Raw genomic sequence first — 17,124 nt, forward strand, 5'->3', positions numbered from 1 at the left:
AGCAAGTGTTAGATATTGGTCAATTGAGAATGTCAAACACCAGGAGAGCCAGGGCATGCTTAATCTTTCTCCTTGAAAGAATGGAGATGCAACCAAGAATGTTGATGTCAAATGTCAATTGACAAATATCAGATGATGGTCAATTGGGTACATCCAATTTTTGGAAATGATCAGTTGGTTTCTTGGTAGTTTTACTCATAGAAAGGCGACCGATGACCAAGAGGTAAGCATCAAACATCAATGGCTGACAAATGTCATATGTCAATCATTAGTATGCATCAGGTGATGGCTGATGCGAATGTCAGATGTCAAGCAATCTAACTCAATCTTTCTTATAAGAGAGAAGATCGGACGATTGATAAGCTTAGCGTCATAAGTTGGTAATCGATCGTTTAGCTCCTGGGTGACTATGCTCTTCAATAGGGGCATTAAAGTTAGGCGACAATGAGTGTCATAATTAATCGATTGTGAGCCTCCTTGGCCGACAACGGGCATCGGCGATTGATGATTAGAGCCATGTAATTCTTCAAGCCCGATAATTCTCTCCATGAAAGACTTCTTTGACTCCACACCCCCCTAATGTTTAGAAATAAAGGGCTATTTATAGATATATAGGGGCATTATGTTCATTTCAACTAGAAATCAAGAAACTTCATTGGATGATCGGAGTTAATCCCCCATAATCATTCAACATCTTTTTAGATTTTTAGTATCTTAATTAAATAAAATTGAGACAACTTAGGCTTGTCAGATTAATCTGGTCAAAACACTCATTTCAACTATACGCATGCAAAATTTAGTGGTTGGTAGGTCCCTTAAAAGGTCTCATGAAGCTTTCAAAATATATTCTGAGTGCTTGATTTAGGTCCATTTGGACCTGAATAAAAGATTCTTGTTATCGTTAGTTTTGTCTAATCACAATGCTCATTTAAACTAAAATTTAATTGAAAATAAAATTTAGATGATCTCAAACTTGGTTCAAGAACATTTTTTGTTTGAATGAATGGATGTTTTGAGATTTAAAATTTTACGTCAAATCCATACTTGATCATGTGAATTTTCTACTGACATATCAAGTCTAATAATAATGATGATGAATATTTATTTCTACCTTTCCATCATAAATCATCCTTAGGAGTACTAGACATTGCAAAGGGATAACCTAAATGAAAGAACTAACAGAAGATCGAATAAACAAAAGGTAGGCTTGAGCATAAACTTGAGCATAAAATAACATGAATTTATCAGCAGTACCTTAATAGCAGTGTTGAGAATCTGATGCTTTGTTTCAAGAATTTCCGACGAGAAGGACCAAGCTAGAAACTTCAGTACATTGGGAATTATATTTGGCATGATCAGTCCAATGGAGCAGTATTCTCCCACTATCCAGATAATTAATGCGCGTGCAGCAGGTTCCTTAATCACATCCAGATTGCGAGCCAATCTTGCAATAACCTTCAAAGTGGAAAAATGTTGTCAATTTAAAGAAAGTTTAACAAGTTAAGCAGACATAAAAATTGCAAACAAATAATAAGACACTTGAGCAACAAAAACACTACTAACTACTAAGCAATGTCCATTACAAACGTTCATGTAGTAGCAAATCAGGAAAATCCCATAGCAAAATCAGTAAGTAGTAAATCAATCGAAATCATAGTATGTACAATCCCTGCTATGCTAATAAATCAAACAGCCAGGAAAGAAAGCAATTATTCAAATAAATAAAATTAATTTCTAATACTAAATATGATGGTATTTTAGAGTTTCAAGGTGTCAAGCAGAAAAAAAATGAAGCAATTAGACCAGAACTAAGTCTAATGCAGTTCATATTTCAGGCATATAATGCAGCCCAATCGTTTTAGGAGTTGTTGAATTCTTCAAAAGGATCAGCAATTAAGCCAGTCAGAAAATAGGCAAATTTAGTATGAGAACATACTAAACAAGAATCATACAAAATTGGCTGAGACCTTGATACAAGAAATATAATGGTATTATCAGGTATGCGCTTGTCATGGCCATGCGGAGTGAATGAGAGAAATGAGGTATGCATATGATTACAATTTCTAAATACATTACTTCCGTTATAATTTTTCATTAATATCTCACAATTTTTTATAGGCATTTTGGAATAAGAGTGAAGGGCAAGGAACTTAGAATAAGTAATAATTTTCTCTTGATTGTAAGTATAAGCTGAACAAGAAGGAAAGGAATACAGAGGAAAGCATCTCATTTCTCTCCAAATTTGAGCAGGAGAGACAAGGAATTTGAACAAGTAAATTTTCATGATACCTAAATTAACCTCATATTCATGAAGCAACAGAATTAAATTACCACCAACCTTAAGAAAACCATATATATCAATAGCATATCCATGTTTATGAGGATCTGTTTGCTTCAATTCAGCTCCACATTATGGTTGATGTGGAACAAAATAGTCCATGCCCACCCTTAATTTGGAACTGAATTGAAATGGCATGCCCATTTTCCATATTTGGTTCTGCAAGACCATCTGTGCAAGGCATGCGTCATAATCCATCAATATAAACAAAAGGTCAAATGCAGATTATTTCAATGTGACGCACAAGAAAAGTAATTGTAGCACAAAGATTGTGCAGTATGTTAATTCTATCCATATGCAGATTATTTCTGTGAGACACAAGAAAGTAAATGCAGCACAAAGAAAAGGCAGGAAAGTGAGACCTTCAGCGATAACTTTTACATAGACATGGAATATAATCCGCAAGGTGAAGGAGAAGATCAATAAACTTCATGACCAGAATCCAATTTTATTTCATTTTTCCATTAATTCTGCGCAATGCATTCGTTATCACAAGAGATATCAAATCCACATATTAACAAGCTATTTCAGCAAATCGATAACTACATCAAAGCACAAGTTGAGCTTGAGAAGAAACACCTTTTCATGCCTAGCTGGACTGTGCTTTATTATTGACTTAATGGACATGATTGCTTGCACCAAAATACAAGCTTCCCCGTCCTTCTGGAATGCATTGCTAGTTGATGATTCTGTAGATAGAAACTGAGTTCAGCCAGGCCCAAAAGAAGAACAAAATGAGGTACTGTATCCATGATAAAGTGGTAAACTAACCTTGTGAAGCAAGTCCTAATAGCCCTTCTAAACAGACATCAACCACAGAAGGTAGCCTTTGAGCACATATACCAATTGCAGCAACTGTGTCAGCAACGAACCTCCGATCTGGATCTTTAATGTAATCCTAGCAGTACAACTAGAAAATAAACATCAGTTTGTCATGCAGCATTATCCCAATAGACTATTTTATAAAGGTTCTTTACTTTTCCCAGTTCAACATGAGCTATCTGTTTAATGAAGCTAATTCCCTAGAAATAAGTGAAAGTAATTGGATTTGTCCTCACAGTCGTGCACAAAAGAAAAAAGTGAAAAATAATTTACCCAAAATAAGATCAAAATTATACAGCATATTTAATAAGAAAACATAAACCTAATCATAGTTATCCTTACCACAACTCTCTGGTCTGACCTTATGAAACCACCACGTATTCCACTCAATGTTGTTGAGATCCAAAAGGGTGTCGACTCTATTCTGCGCAAATTTTATTGCATGACTTCTAGTCATAATATATTTGATCTATCACTTCTGCTGTTCATGCCCTAACTACCGAAGTCTGGAGCAGCTTTATATTTTTAAAGCATAATTCTTAAGAACCAGCTTTCAAAGAACAAAGCAATTCTTTAAACGGAACAAGACTTCATTTTTTTTAATTGTAAAAAAGTTGGCTTGAAAATGAAATTTAATAGCATAACTGAACCATAGAGCTGATTCCAGACTTAGCAGTCATATAATTTAGCCACCTTAAGCACGATTAGCATCAATATTAGAATGACTTGTTCACACCAAGTATGCTAAACGTGGAAGCCTTTACCTTGTCTTTAGTCTATTATGTTGAGGAGCTAGCAATTTCCCGCCCTCAAAGGGGTTGAAGTCCACAGTTTTTCTATCATTGGCCTTTTATAAAGCAAGTTAATATCCAAGCGATTACTATGAAGAAACATGAAAAAAAATATCAAAAGTAACTTCATAGGTGGAATTTCTATGCCAACCTTTTCAAAGTCAGCAGAAAGAAAATAGATTAAAGAATATTTCTAAGAAACAAAGAAAATCCATTTTATGTTTTCTCATGGCTAAACTACAACTATTATTTTGCATTCGTTCTCTGTAAATTCAGCTCAACCAATTGGGTACTTGTTCCTTGCTCACTCATATGCAGCACACAATTAATTTTGGTTTGCAAATTAGGAGTTAATGCAAAAATCTAGATATACAGTATATAATTTTCTTTCCCAAAGAAGTGTCACGAAAAAAATTTCAACATCAATGCCAAAATGATCTCCTGCTTTTGGTTAATTTATCTTTAACCGGGCCTAAACATTAACTCCTATAAAATATATCATGATCAACAAACTTGCCAGTCGTTGGTACCTGGAACTCATCCAAAATGAATTGACTTGAAGCATCCGTCACAATGGCGGAAAGTATTTCAAGCTTAAGAGCTCTAATCTGGTAAATCTCAGAGCTATGTACAAAAAAATCTTCATAATGAGGTGCAAAGAGTGAAGGGAGTACTTTGGCGAACACCTGTATATTACAAAGCACCTAAGCAGTAAAAAACAATTATCAGAACCTTTATCCATGTTGACAGGTATCAAGAAAACCATCAATAAAAAAGTTAAAAAAGGAAAATAAACCAGAAAAGAAAATAATAACAAGCATATATGCAAAGGTTAACGTACTAATGGCTATCTATCATCTAAATAATTATTTTTCAAAAAGCAAATGACAAGGAAGAGCAAAATAAAAGCAAACATTGCTTCTGAAACAAGCTCTTTTTCCAGATTCAGCCAAAAACTGTTAACAAGCATCTGTACAGCTAATGTTTCTAGGTTAGGCTGCAACAGACAGCATTGACACGACCCAGTCAATGCTCAAACCTGAAGCCTTCTCTAGCTTTCCATTACACGAGTGCAGTGAAAGGTTCCATGATTATGATACATCACACAATAAAATTCAGATAGGAAAAAGGATGTGGGATATTTCCTTACAAAGGCTTGAAAGGAAAATAACCATTTAACCGGAAAGGCAACCAAAAAGTCTGCTGGTTAAAATAAATGATTCATTTTACAAATCTGAAACTTGAGCTTCAGTGACTAAATGCCCATCTTCTCTGCAGAACAACTATGATAAGCATGCTAAACAATCTATAAAAAATCAGGAGGGCCCCAGCGAGGACTGTTATAGGAAAGCTGATTGAAATGATTTAGTAGTGCATTAATGCCACGCAAAGAAGCTATTGATTTGTACAGATCGAACAATAAAGAATAATTGAAACTAAATGGATTTTGTATGAAAGTTCACAAGAAATGATTGAGTGATAACCTCAAGATCATACAAAGGCAAAGGTTCTTGAATTGCACAGATTAACTAATAAAGTTGTAAAAAAGGGTTTGAAACAAAAAAGTGGATGTCATCTCAAATGACTAGAGAATATGCTTGAAATAAAATGAGAGTTGCTATTAAGTGTTATCAACTATTATTTCATCAGACCACGACAACTTTCTTTACTTAACAGGATATACAAATAAATTGTCAGTTGTGTTATTACTATTAGGAAGGTTACGTCGTGAGAAAAACAAGTTAAAAGGAAAGACTACCGATGATGATTTGCATGCATGTAAAACGGAGAGTATAACAGTTCAAAACGGAAAGATTTTAAACATAATACTTGTCTTTAATAAACATAAATAAAATATAAATCAAAGTTGATGTAGGCAAGAAAATTTGCCTACAAATACAAAATTTGCAAGCCTTCCAAATTGACCTATTTCAAACCAAATATACTAAAAAAATGACTAATAGACAAAACTACAAATTATAGATGATATGATAACAAAGACACATTAAAAGACAATTAAACACCTAATACATTGATAATAAGATAAGTTGAGAAGAAAGATACAATGGAGTGGTAACCATGGAGAGAAGAAGTAGATAAGAAGTCCGAGACGAAATCAAAGAGAGGAGAAGAGAAAGGGAACTAGCTCGCAAGCTAGAACAACAACCCGCATGTTTCACATTCCAAATATTTTCTCACCAAAACATACTTCTAAAATAGCACAAAACAATCCTATATATAGGAGGAAAGAAGAAGCCCAAAAGCCCACAAAACAGCCCTCATAAATTAGAGAAGAGGAATCTCAAAAGTCACCATAAATTAGGAATTCCAAAAATCACCATAAATTAGGAATCTCAAAAGTCACCATAAATTAGGAATCCCAAAAGTCACCATAAATTAGGAATTTCAAAAGTCACTATAAATTAGGAATTCCAAAAGCCAAATTAGCCTCCCACTCAAACCAATCAGAAAAGAGGAGACAAAAGGCCAACAGGCAGCCATCCTGATGTAGGCAACAACCTTCTTTGGGAATCAGCACACAACAACCTTTTCCATGACAAAAACTTCTCACATATATAGGCAAAAAGGGGAGCCAAACAGCCAACATCAACCTCCAACCAAACCAATCAAGTAAGGGGAAGAAGGGCAAAAGACACCACAAAACTGCTCCAAAAAAACAGCACAGAAAATGGGTTGGAGAAGCCACGGGACACAGCCAGGGAGGGACCCGAAGAGCCAACACAGGAAATGGGACAGGGAAGTCACGGGAAAGCAGCCAGGGAGAAAACTGAAAAGGCAACCAGCCCACAACCATTATTCACAAGGAAGAAACCAAGGAGACACAAGAAGGGGAAGAGGCAAGGATTTAACTCCTCTTAATGAGCTTACAAGAAGAATACCTTTTTCCAATTAATGAGCTAACATTGGCTCAAGCATTTATGAGCTAGTCTTAAGAAGATCCTAAGATTTCAGCTCATAACCAAAGCAGCCAAAGCCCAAACCAAGAGGCAGCAAAGACCCAAACCAAGAGGCAACAAGCAGCCCAAAGCTTGCCTACATCACATCCGAACAGCCAAACGAGCAGGGAATCGAACAGTCAACCCAAGCAACCAAGAACCAGCCAGCTCTTCCCATTTGCTTGCATCAATTCTCCCCTAGTGGAAGAACCTCATCTCCTGATGAGTTCGATTCAGAATTTTCTTTGTTCGATCGCTCCAATTCTTCAATCTTTTTATCTTGTATAGTTCATTTTGAATCGAGTCTGTTGAATCTCCAATGGGAGATTGATTGATGTCTGTTGGAATGCCAACTTCATGAGTCTGGGCAATGGTTTTTGACTTTCAACATTGGCAGGATAGTATTCATCTTGAAATTATGTCGGCTCTTGACTTGAGATTCCCATAAGACGATGGTTTGGACTGCTCATTATTTTTTTTAAAGACTCACAAAAAGACTTGCACAGAACCTAAAGCTCTGATACCATTTTGATGTTGGCAAGAAAATTTGCCTACAAATACAAAATTTGTAAGTCTTCCAAAATATACTTATTTCAAACCAAATATACCGAAAAAAACGACTAATTGATGTGAAACTACTAGGAGTTACGATTAGAAATTAAAAGAGAATTGTTTTAAGTTTTGCTCCTATACGTTTATTTCGATCATGCAAGAGAGAGTTAAGAATTTGAAAATTTTAACTTGTTTAGGCCAAAGATTAGCAATAGAGAATGACCAAGACTATCCTTTCAAAAAACAAAGTAATTTTAAATGCAAAGTACAAGTAACATAACCCAACACATAACAATGAGAGGTTCACCTCGAGGCCTTCTCACTCAACTACTTGTAGGCTTTAGTGGAGAAAGGTGAGCCAAATGATGAAAGATATTACCACTACAAAGATGGCGCCGAAGAACTTTGTTGGTGGAGAGGTCGCCGGTGGATATGGATGTAGTGGGTGGCCGTCGAGACTCCAATCGTAATTTGAAAATCGTCGGTCGATGATGCTTGCAAGGATCGGGACGACTCGCTCCAAATATTCCTCCACGGTGGTGTCGTCTTCAAAGCCCACGTCAAAGCACGGAGATTTTAGGATGTTGATGCTTCTGTCGGCGTTGAATACAAGGCCCCACTCAAGCTCCAGATCCGCCATGCATGCTTGATGTTGGAGAATCTTTCAAGGAGAAGAGATTTAAGTGAGGGTGAGGGAGAATCCTTGTGTCAAAAGAGGGGAAGATGAGGCATGAGAGGCCGGCGGGATTTTCAAGGAGAAAGAGGGAGGGGTTCGGCCAAGGTGAGAGAGAGGGGGATCCAGGTTAGATGAGTGTAGCAAGAGTTTTACTCAAATCTGAAATTAACTTCAGATTTTAGTAAATTGGGAGGGAGTTATTTGAAATTATTTTCAAATTTCAAATGTAATTAAGGGAGGTTGATGAGCAATTAATGGAGCCCATCAAAGAGGGGGGCCGGCGGTTTCAATAGAGGAGGGAGGGAGGTTTCTATTCAAAACCTGAAATTAATTTCAGGATTTTGAATAAAAAGGGGGGAAGTTTAATTTGAAATTTGCTTTCAAATTTAAGGGGAAATTAGTGAGTTAATTGGGGCATTAATTGAGCAATCAAATAGGGGGAAACCCTCATGGGGCCGGCGGCATGGTGAGAGAGGAGGAGGGAGGGATTAAGGGGGAAGAATAGCTCTTTCCAAATGGGAACGAAAATTTAGAGGGAAATTAAAGACTCCTCCAACTAGGTTTCATTCGAATTTTGAATTCGAAAACTTTCCATATTTGACTTCGCCAAATTTGGAAACTTTGAATTCAAGTAATTTCAAAATTCGAACAAGAAGGGGAGAGTGGGAGGAGGCCGACGGTGGACGTGCTTGGGAGTGGGTGGAGGAGGTGGGGTGGTCAGCGGCCAAAGGTGGGCTAGGGCCGGCGGGTTGGGAAGGGGAAGGGGATCGGGATGGTGGAGGTAGACCACAAGTCACGGACTCTTCCAATGACTGGCGGGTATTGCTTTTCTCCCTCACCTTGGGCTCTCGTTCTCCTCTCTAGCTCTCCACAAGAAGAAGTAGAAAAAGATAACAAACTAAATTTTATTCCAAATATTCATTAACCTCATACAACACATGAGATCACTATATATAGGCCTCAACTCATAAAAAAAAAGTACGAAATTGCCCTCTGGGCTACAATAACAAAGCAACTCCCCACAGGGGTACAAATGGAAAAACTGAAAATACTAAATAATACATCATGACATCATAATCAAAAGTAGAGGCGCTGAAACGAGGCCGTCGATCTGCAGTTTCGCCGACGATAAACATGTCGGTAGCGTCTGTCGATGTCCTCATCACTAATAGAATGCCTTAACTACAAAACTATAAATTATAGATGATATGATAACAAAAACATGTTAAAAGACACTTAAACACCTAATACATTGATAATAAGATAAGTTGAGAAGAAAGATACAATGGAGTGGTAACCATGGAGAGAAGAAGTAGATAAGCAGCCCTAGACGAAATCAAAGAGAGGAGAAGAGAAAGGGAACTTGCTCGCAAGCTAGAACACAACCCGCAGGGTTCACATTCCGAATATTTTCTCACCAAAACATACTTCTAAAACAGCCCAAAACAATCCTATATATAGGAGGGAAGAAGAAGCCTAAAAGCCCACAAAACAGACCTCATAAATTGGAGAAGAGGAATCCCAAAAGTCACCATAAATTAGGAATTCCAAAAGTCACCAAAAATTAGGAATTCCAAAAGTCACCATAAATTAGAAATACCAAAAGTCACCATAAATTAGGAATCCCAAAAGTCACCATAAATTAGGAATTCCAAAAGCCAAATTAGCCGTCCACTCAAACCAATCAGAAAAGAGGAGACAAAAGGCCAACGGGCAGCCATCCGAATAGCCAAACGGGCAGGGAACCGAACAGCCAACCCAAGCAACCAAGAACTAGCTAGCTCTTCCCATTTTGCTTGCATCAAAATTGATGTGGACTATCTTGTGCTTATGTAACATCTTACCACTACACTTTCTTTTTAACCCTAGTACTAATATTCTCAGTTTTATTCTACTTTCTGTTATACAGAATGCTAGTCTCTTTTAAACTATTTTGCTTCTTTTCAGTAATGAGATAGAGAGTATTTCAATAGCATACGTAAATACAGAATGCTATAGCAGGAAGACATCAGAAAATATATCAATATACATTACATTTCTCGTATTTCACAACTGTTTTCGTTTTCTTTTTCTTGCCTGCATCTCCCGTTCAGCTACTACAATAAGTGATTTGAAGCATTGACTAGTATTAAAAAAATTGACGCATCTCCCATTCAGTCGGACATATGATCTAGTACCACGATAAGTGATTTGAAGCATTAAAAAAATTCATGCCAATGGTAAATTGAAAAAATTAAAGATATATATATAATGGAGCACTGACTATTAATAAAAAAATTGTGGTGATAAAAGCTTCCAATTTTTCAAATACATCAAGAATTAAAATGGGATCTATATCTTTTTGTATTAGTTAAAAATGCTTACAAAGGATATTTCAAGTGAGTTACCTTGGTGTATGCATTTGCAAATGATATAGTTCATTCGGTGAGATATTTGCTAAAATAAGAGAAATAATAACGAGAAATTGTTAGATGATAAAGGGTTTAGAATTAATAAAATAAAGACTAAGTAAGATATGTAATTGTGATAATATATTTTATCAAATATGAAAGAATGTTATTAGAAGAAAAAATGATATCTACATATGATAGATCCATGTATCTTAGATATATTATACATAATATTGAGGATATAAATAATAGACTAATATACTACTTATAAAGTTAAGTCAGAATTATCAAAATAAAAAATGCTTTAGGATTGTTATGTGATTTGACAATATCATGGATACCTAAAAATATATATTATAAAATTTCAATCACTCAAAAAATTGTATGAACCTGAGTGTTAATAAGTAAAAAGTTCAATAATAGTTAAATTGAGCATCACAAAGTTGAGAATGCTAAGATGCATATGTGAAAAACTATTAAATATAAACTAATGAATCATTATATTAAAAGAATGGTTCTAATGACATCTATCGAAGATAAGTAACTGAAAATAAACTTAGGTAGTTTGAACATGCATAACAAATGGTAGAAAAATACACATTAAAATAGTAAAAAAAAAATTGTATATAATAACTGAGAAGGAGAAGAGGTGCCAACCTAAATAAAAATGGATAGAAATTATTCAAAATAATTTGCAAATAATAGGTTTAATGCTTCAAGAAACACTCAATAAGAACAACTAGAATGATTCATAAAGCAGGCCTAAAATAGCCGGGATAAGACCAATGAAGCTGATGTATTGCTTGCAAATAATGCCTTCAGCAAGCTTACATTTTTTCATATAGTGTATTATTTTTTAGAAAATGACCTAGAACTAACAAAATTAAATTAGTACCCACTCAATGAATAATGGGATAATTTTTACAACTACATATCAAACCATCATTAAAATGCCCTTAACCCTCATCATCCAAACTTGGAACCGAAATGACATTTTTTGGATTAAAATACTTACTAGTTTAGAATTCAAATGTCGCTAACATTAATAATGTCTCAAAATTTCAAAAAAATATTTCAAAGATTATTTGAAATATTCTTCCTTGCCACGAGTACTTTTAATTATAAAGGTCCATTTTATAGCTTGAAATGAGGCCTAAGTATCAAAATGTGGTTAAGCAAGTGAAAGACAACAATAATGAGCTCCAAAGGATAAATCTATTAAAAGTTTGCAAAGAGATATTAAGGTAACAAACAATAGTAATGTGAGAAAATACCACATATTTTGAATCAGGAAATGATCTTAGGAGAAATAGAATTGGCTTTACAATTCTCTGAACTTTCTCGTTTGGGGCCATAATCCAATGAACACCAACAGCAGCTAGCACAACTGCACTATTTTGACTCCACAAGAGAGGCAATGTACATTGCAATAAAATCCTCACATCATCATTTTCAATGGATGCTGGAGCCACATAGTTTAGGTGATATTGATCTTCACCAACATTTCCATTTGTAAAACCATGTTGTAATAAACATTCCTCCCATCCTTCAATGTAATTTTTGGACATCAATGAATTTCCTTTGAAGTCGTGAGGAACATTCTCAATATAACTATTATGATTATCAAATGTATGAAATAGACCAGTAGAACCCCATTTAGAATGGAAACTTTCTGTAGCATTTGAAGTGAACATGATAGACTCTCTAACAAGTCCATGCCTAGCTATTACGTAACGTAAAAGAATCTCAATCAGAGTAATCTGCCCCCACTCTTCAATATCTGGAAGGGATTCACAAAACCTTCTAAAGTGTTTACTAATGAGTGAAAGATTTTTCAAGCAGACTGTTTTGAAAGCAACTGCAGAAGCTCCAACAACTCCAAGTGAATGGTCACTCATGAAGATATTGACCAGCTGCAGGAAATATAGTCCAATGTGAAAAATAAAGTATGGCACAATTTTCATATAAATAAAGGATCAAAGATAAGCCTTATAAAGAGAAAAGGTGAGAGAACCTCTTCAATATCATTATTTTCCTCTGGAAGCAAGTCAAGTAATTTAGAAAGTGCATTGACAGCACATTTTCTGACATAAGAAGATGGATCCCTAGCGCACTTCCTGATGGCAGCTAAAACAAGAGGAGCAACAACATGTAGATGTATACCAGCCATGGAGCGTAGTGCCCATGCTCTAACCAGTGGATTTAGATCGGACAAGTCTTTCTGAAAGCAGTTAATTGACAGCAAAGCTTCATTGGGGCGCCTATTCATCAGAGTAAGGGTAAAAAAAGAAGCATATGAAGTTACCGGCCATTGATAAAGCTCAAATGAATCCAGTAAATATTGAAAACGCAAGAGAAAGAAAACTAGGGGATTAATAGTAGGAGAGGAGACTGAGAAAATAAACAAAACCAAAGTGGGTAAATAACTCAAGGAAAGTCACCAGCTCATTATATAGATGAAATGTGAGTCAGCACTAACCAATCAAGATTAAAAATATAAAAACAGCAGGCTGGGCAACATTAACATCACTAGCCTACTAGTAATGAGAGAAGTAAATTTGAAAAAGGATGGTCTATCTACTGATAAATCTCCCCAAAGTTTCAATTGTTAGAAATCAAATATGATCAAATCATTAAGAAGGCATTCATCATTTTTCATATAACATATAGATCCCTTAAAATACCTGCAGATAAAACAATGGTTATAATTTAATACGATTGTAAGGAAAACCAAAACTTTCTCTAATACAATGCAACAAATGCATCTCAAGAAATGACGGAAAGAAGAAAATGTTTATTTCGAGCCCTATAAACAACATAATGCTAGGACTAATCAGAACGGGCATTATGTACAATCCCACTCCCACCATCTGACCCAAGCATTTCTTTACCATGAAACGCACTTCACGAACAATTCTCTTTAAAGTCACTGTTCTCACGATTACCAAAAAAAGGGTATTTCCAATTGAAACTAATGGTAAAGAACAACTTAGCACAAATGGGATCATTGAAGCACAATAGCAGCATTTAGGAAACGTACTTTTCAGCATATTGGAGAAGATAAAGATAAGCAAGCTTCTTCACTTCCAACGACTGAGACGCCACGTTCTTCACAACCTGTAAACCCGCGTAAAGAGCCGGCGAGTCCCGCAAAAATTCAAGACAGATGAACACTGAAGGACAAGAGATAAAACCTGGGGGAAGAAGTTGCAGACGTCAACGCCCTGTGCGATGAGGGCAAGGAGGCGCTTGAGGGCCTCGCACTTCTCGGAGTCGAAGCGGCTGTCGAGGAGAGGAGCGATGTTGACGTCATCGGGATCATCATAGAGGTGAGCGTCGGTGCCGATCCGGAAGACGAGAGTGGATGCCCGACTGAGACTGTCCGCCGTCGCCGCTCCGAACTGGGGAAACATCTCTGTTAGACCTCCAGTTCTTGCGAGGTCCGATCCCCTCGATCCGATTTGATCCGCTGGGTTTGCTCTCTGTTAGCCATTTCAGGTTATGAACCTAGCCGGATAGGGTAGTTTCGATTTTTTCGAATTACCACTCAAAATTATTAGATGCAGAGTGCGTAGAGTGTGTACCGCGGCATAAGTGCTGGGTATCGAGTGCAGGTTCTGCTAGATACATAATATTTGTGTGGACGTTTTCCCCATCTGCACTCCGCACCTAATAATCCCTCGTTAGGGCAAATTATTGCATCCGGTTACCGAACGCGGAAATAGGTCCGGATATTAATAAAATATTATTTTAAATTAAGCTTGTCAAAAGCGCAGGTAAAGCGCAGATAAAACAAAGTCAAAGTGCACCTAAAGCACAGTCAAAAGCGCAGGTGACGTGACATGTTTTTATTGGATATCTGAACCTATTATGCGCGTCCGGTGACCGGATGCAATAATTTGACCTTGTTAGAGCCTTAACAAAGTGATATCTACTACGGTCTCCTGCCGACTACAGTTCTTCAGGCCTTTGTCGCCTACTATGGTCCTCCCGACCTCCATCAACAGGCAACGGTCTTTCTGACTCCGGTCTCCTGCCGACCACGGTCCTTCAGGCCAAACAAACCTGTATATGTAACTCTTACCATGTAATGCAATCTATATGATGTATATTTGCTACATCAATCCAAGGCCTTCTCCTAAGGAAGGGCCTCATTTGTAATCGACTACAAATACTAGTGGATTCATTCAAACCGGGCCAGGCCCCGTGGTTTTTCCCCCTTTTTTTTCAGGGGTTTTCCACGTAAAAACTTTGGTGTCTCTTATGAACGCTACACCCTCTCACTTATCTGATTGTGTGCTGGATCTTCGTACAACGCTAAGACGTTAAACTATATATTTCTCTACCGCCGCGAATATTCCAGGACGCAACAACTCTTAACAAAATAAATTAATTTTTTCTAAATAAAAAATCAAGTCAAACCATATTTAAATTCAATAATTTAATTCTAAAATGAGCGAAATATAGATTTTAATTGAGCCTTCACATTGTATCTTGATTTTATAATTAAATACAATAAATCAAAAATCCGTCATTATCAAATTTTTAGTCAAATACTCTCGTACAATATTTTTTGCTTTCCTCATCTCATCCCCGGCTCAATTGCAAATGTCAACGACAGCCTAACCTTTAATCCTTCATATATTAAAAATAGTTCCTTTCTTTATATACTTCTGAAACAACTGTACCTTCGCGGATATCCATCCTATAAAAATTGTCCATGGAGAAATTCTCCGGCAAACGCCGCGGCCGCGCCGCCGCAGCTGCCTTTTTCATCCGCCACTGCCCCTTCTTCCTCTACGTCCTCCTCATACCTCTCCTCTTCGCCGTCTGGTCGCTCCTCCTCCACTTCACCCACCTCCCCTCTCCTCCCCCTCCCAATGACCGATGCGCCAACCGCTATATCTACATTCACAATCTCCCCTCTCGCTTCAACACCGACCTCCTCCGCAACTGCCGCTCTCTAAGCCAATGGACCGATATGTGCCTCTTTCTGTCCAACTCCGGCCTCGGCCCTCCCCTCCCTTCTTCCTCCATCTTCCCCAGCTCCACCTGGTACTCCACCAACCAATTCTCCCTCGACCTCATCTTCCACCACCGCATCAACCGCTATCCTTGCCTTACCCTCAACTCATCCCTCGCCTCCGCCATCTTCGTCCCCTTCTACGCCGGCCTCGACATATCTCGCCACCTCTGGTCCGGCCCAGAGGCCGGCAACGTCTCTGTTCGAGACTCCTCCCTTCATGACCTGACCCGATGGCTCACTTCCCGGCCCGAATGGGCCGTCATGGGAGGGAGAGATCATTTCTTCGTCGCCGGAAGAATTACTTGGGATTTCCGCCGGTTGTCGGAGGGCGAGACCGATTGGGGCAGCAAACTCCTCCTTTTACCCGCCCTTGCGAATATGACGGCTTTGGTGATCGAGTCAAGCCCATGGCACACGAACGACATTGCCATTCCGTATCCGACTTACTTCCATCCCGGTACGGACGCTGATGTCACCACGTGGCAGGATAGGGTGATGCGGCTGCGGCGGCCGTTTCTCTTCTCTTTCGCCGGCGCTCCGCGGCCGAACCGAACCGACGATATCCGCGGCCGGCTCACGGATCAGTGCCGCGGCTCAGAAAGGTGAAATTTTTTATAGTTTATAACTTTATATATAACTTTTTTTTTTTAATTCATTCGTCAGCTTAGATTTATGTCAGAATTAAAATCCAAAATAATTAAATTTATTTTAAAATAAATACTCACTCCATATTTCCGTCCAGATGCGGGCTGCTGGAGTGCGGGTCCAGCGTTAGCCGGTGCCACTCGCCGGAAAGCGTGATGAAACTATTTGAGAGCTCGGTGTTTTGTCTCCAGCCACAAGGGGATTCGTACACCAGACGTTCAGCCTTCGACGCCATGGTGGCCGGCTGCATTCCGGTCTTCTTCCACCCAGGCTCCGCATACGTGCAATACTTCTGGCATTTGCCGAAGAACTACAGCTCCTACTCTGTATTTATACCGGAGAAAGAGGTGAGAGAGGGGAAGGTGAAGGTTGAGGACATTCTGTCAAAGTTTGGGGAGGAGAAAGTGAGGGCAATGAGAGAACAAGTGGTGAGATTGATTCCAAGATTGGTCTATGGGGATCCGAGAGGGAAGATGGAGAGTGTGAAGGATGCGTTTGATGTGGCTGTGGAAGGGGTGATTGAGAGAGTGGAGAGGAGGAGGAGGAGGATGGATGATCAGATGAGGCTTTGGTCTGTTGACGTTGATGAAGAGGAGGAAAGCTGGCAGTTTTATTTGGGTGGTAGAGGGAAGCATGAGTGGGATTATTTCTTTTCTTCAGCAAGTATGTAAATGATGTGAATAAGTGATATCGATCGAGATAATGTGGGAAATTATACATAGTGGAAAAATAATTATTTTAGCTGAATGATTAATTGTGATCGTTCTTCTTGTATTCATTTGAATTCAGACAGAATTTTAATGTAATCAGTTTAATAAAGATTTGATTGGAATCGCATTTCTTTTCCTTTTTAAATGTATTTATGCTCAAACATTAGATTTATATTGTTGGATACAAATTTGTTGGAAATAACACCCAAGTTGACGA

General features: G+C 37.8%; 2 protein-coding genes across 3 annotated transcripts in view; one reads left to right on the forward strand and one right to left on the reverse strand.

Moving 5' to 3' along the window:
• LOC110115829 (AP3-complex subunit beta-A) overlaps window positions 1-14,017 on the reverse strand; it is a 33,723-nt gene extending 19,706 nt beyond the window's left edge. The window contains exons 1-8 of one of the 2 annotated variants that reach the window (XM_020849205.2): window positions 13,721-14,017; window positions 13,567-13,643; window positions 12,541-12,787; window positions 11,801-12,439; window positions 4,482-4,655; window positions 3,110-3,236; window positions 2,918-3,027; window positions 1,255-1,455 (exon numbers count right to left, since the gene is read on the reverse strand). In XM_020849205.2, coding sequence (XP_020704864.1) covers window positions 1,255-1,455; window positions 2,918-3,027; window positions 3,110-3,236; window positions 4,482-4,655; window positions 11,801-12,439; window positions 12,541-12,787; window positions 13,567-13,643; window positions 13,721-13,939 — 1,794 coding nt within the window. In that variant the 5' untranslated portion in view covers window positions 13,940-14,017. Of the gene's footprint in view, window positions 1-1,254; window positions 1,456-2,917; window positions 3,028-3,109; window positions 3,237-4,481; window positions 4,656-11,800; window positions 12,440-12,540; window positions 12,788-13,566; window positions 13,644-13,720 lie in introns of those variants that run through there. The other variant, XM_028693543.1, reaches the window with a different exon arrangement.
• Window positions 14,018-15,246: 1,229 nt separating this feature from the next.
• Window positions 15,247-16,868, forward strand: LOC110115838 (xyloglucan galactosyltransferase KATAMARI1 homolog). Its single transcript, XM_020849218.2, has 2 exons — window positions 15,247-16,154; window positions 16,295-16,868. The coding sequence occupies exons 1-2, from the start codon at window positions 15,247-15,249 to the stop codon at window positions 16,866-16,868; spliced, it is 1,482 nt and encodes a 493-aa protein (XP_020704877.1).
• Window positions 16,869-17,124: the final 256 nt, after the last annotated feature.

This window comes from Dendrobium catenatum, unplaced genomic scaffold (assembly GCF_001605985.2).
Source record: "Dendrobium catenatum unplaced genomic scaffold, ASM160598v2 fragScaff_scaffold_315, whole genome shotgun sequence".
NCBI classification, from domain to species: domain Eukaryota; kingdom Viridiplantae; phylum Streptophyta; class Magnoliopsida; order Asparagales; family Orchidaceae; genus Dendrobium; species Dendrobium catenatum.

Excerpts from the sequence above, each read along its gene's own strand:
- LOC110115838 (XM_020849218.2), top strand. The coding sequence starts at position 15,247 with ATGGAGAAATTCTCCGGCAAACGCCGCGGCCGCGCCGCCGCAGCTGCC. Across the intron at positions 16,155-16,294 it reads CAGTGCCGCGGCTCAGAAAG|ATGCGGGCTGCTGGAGTGCG; the intron begins GTGAAATTTTTT and ends ATTTCCGTCCAG.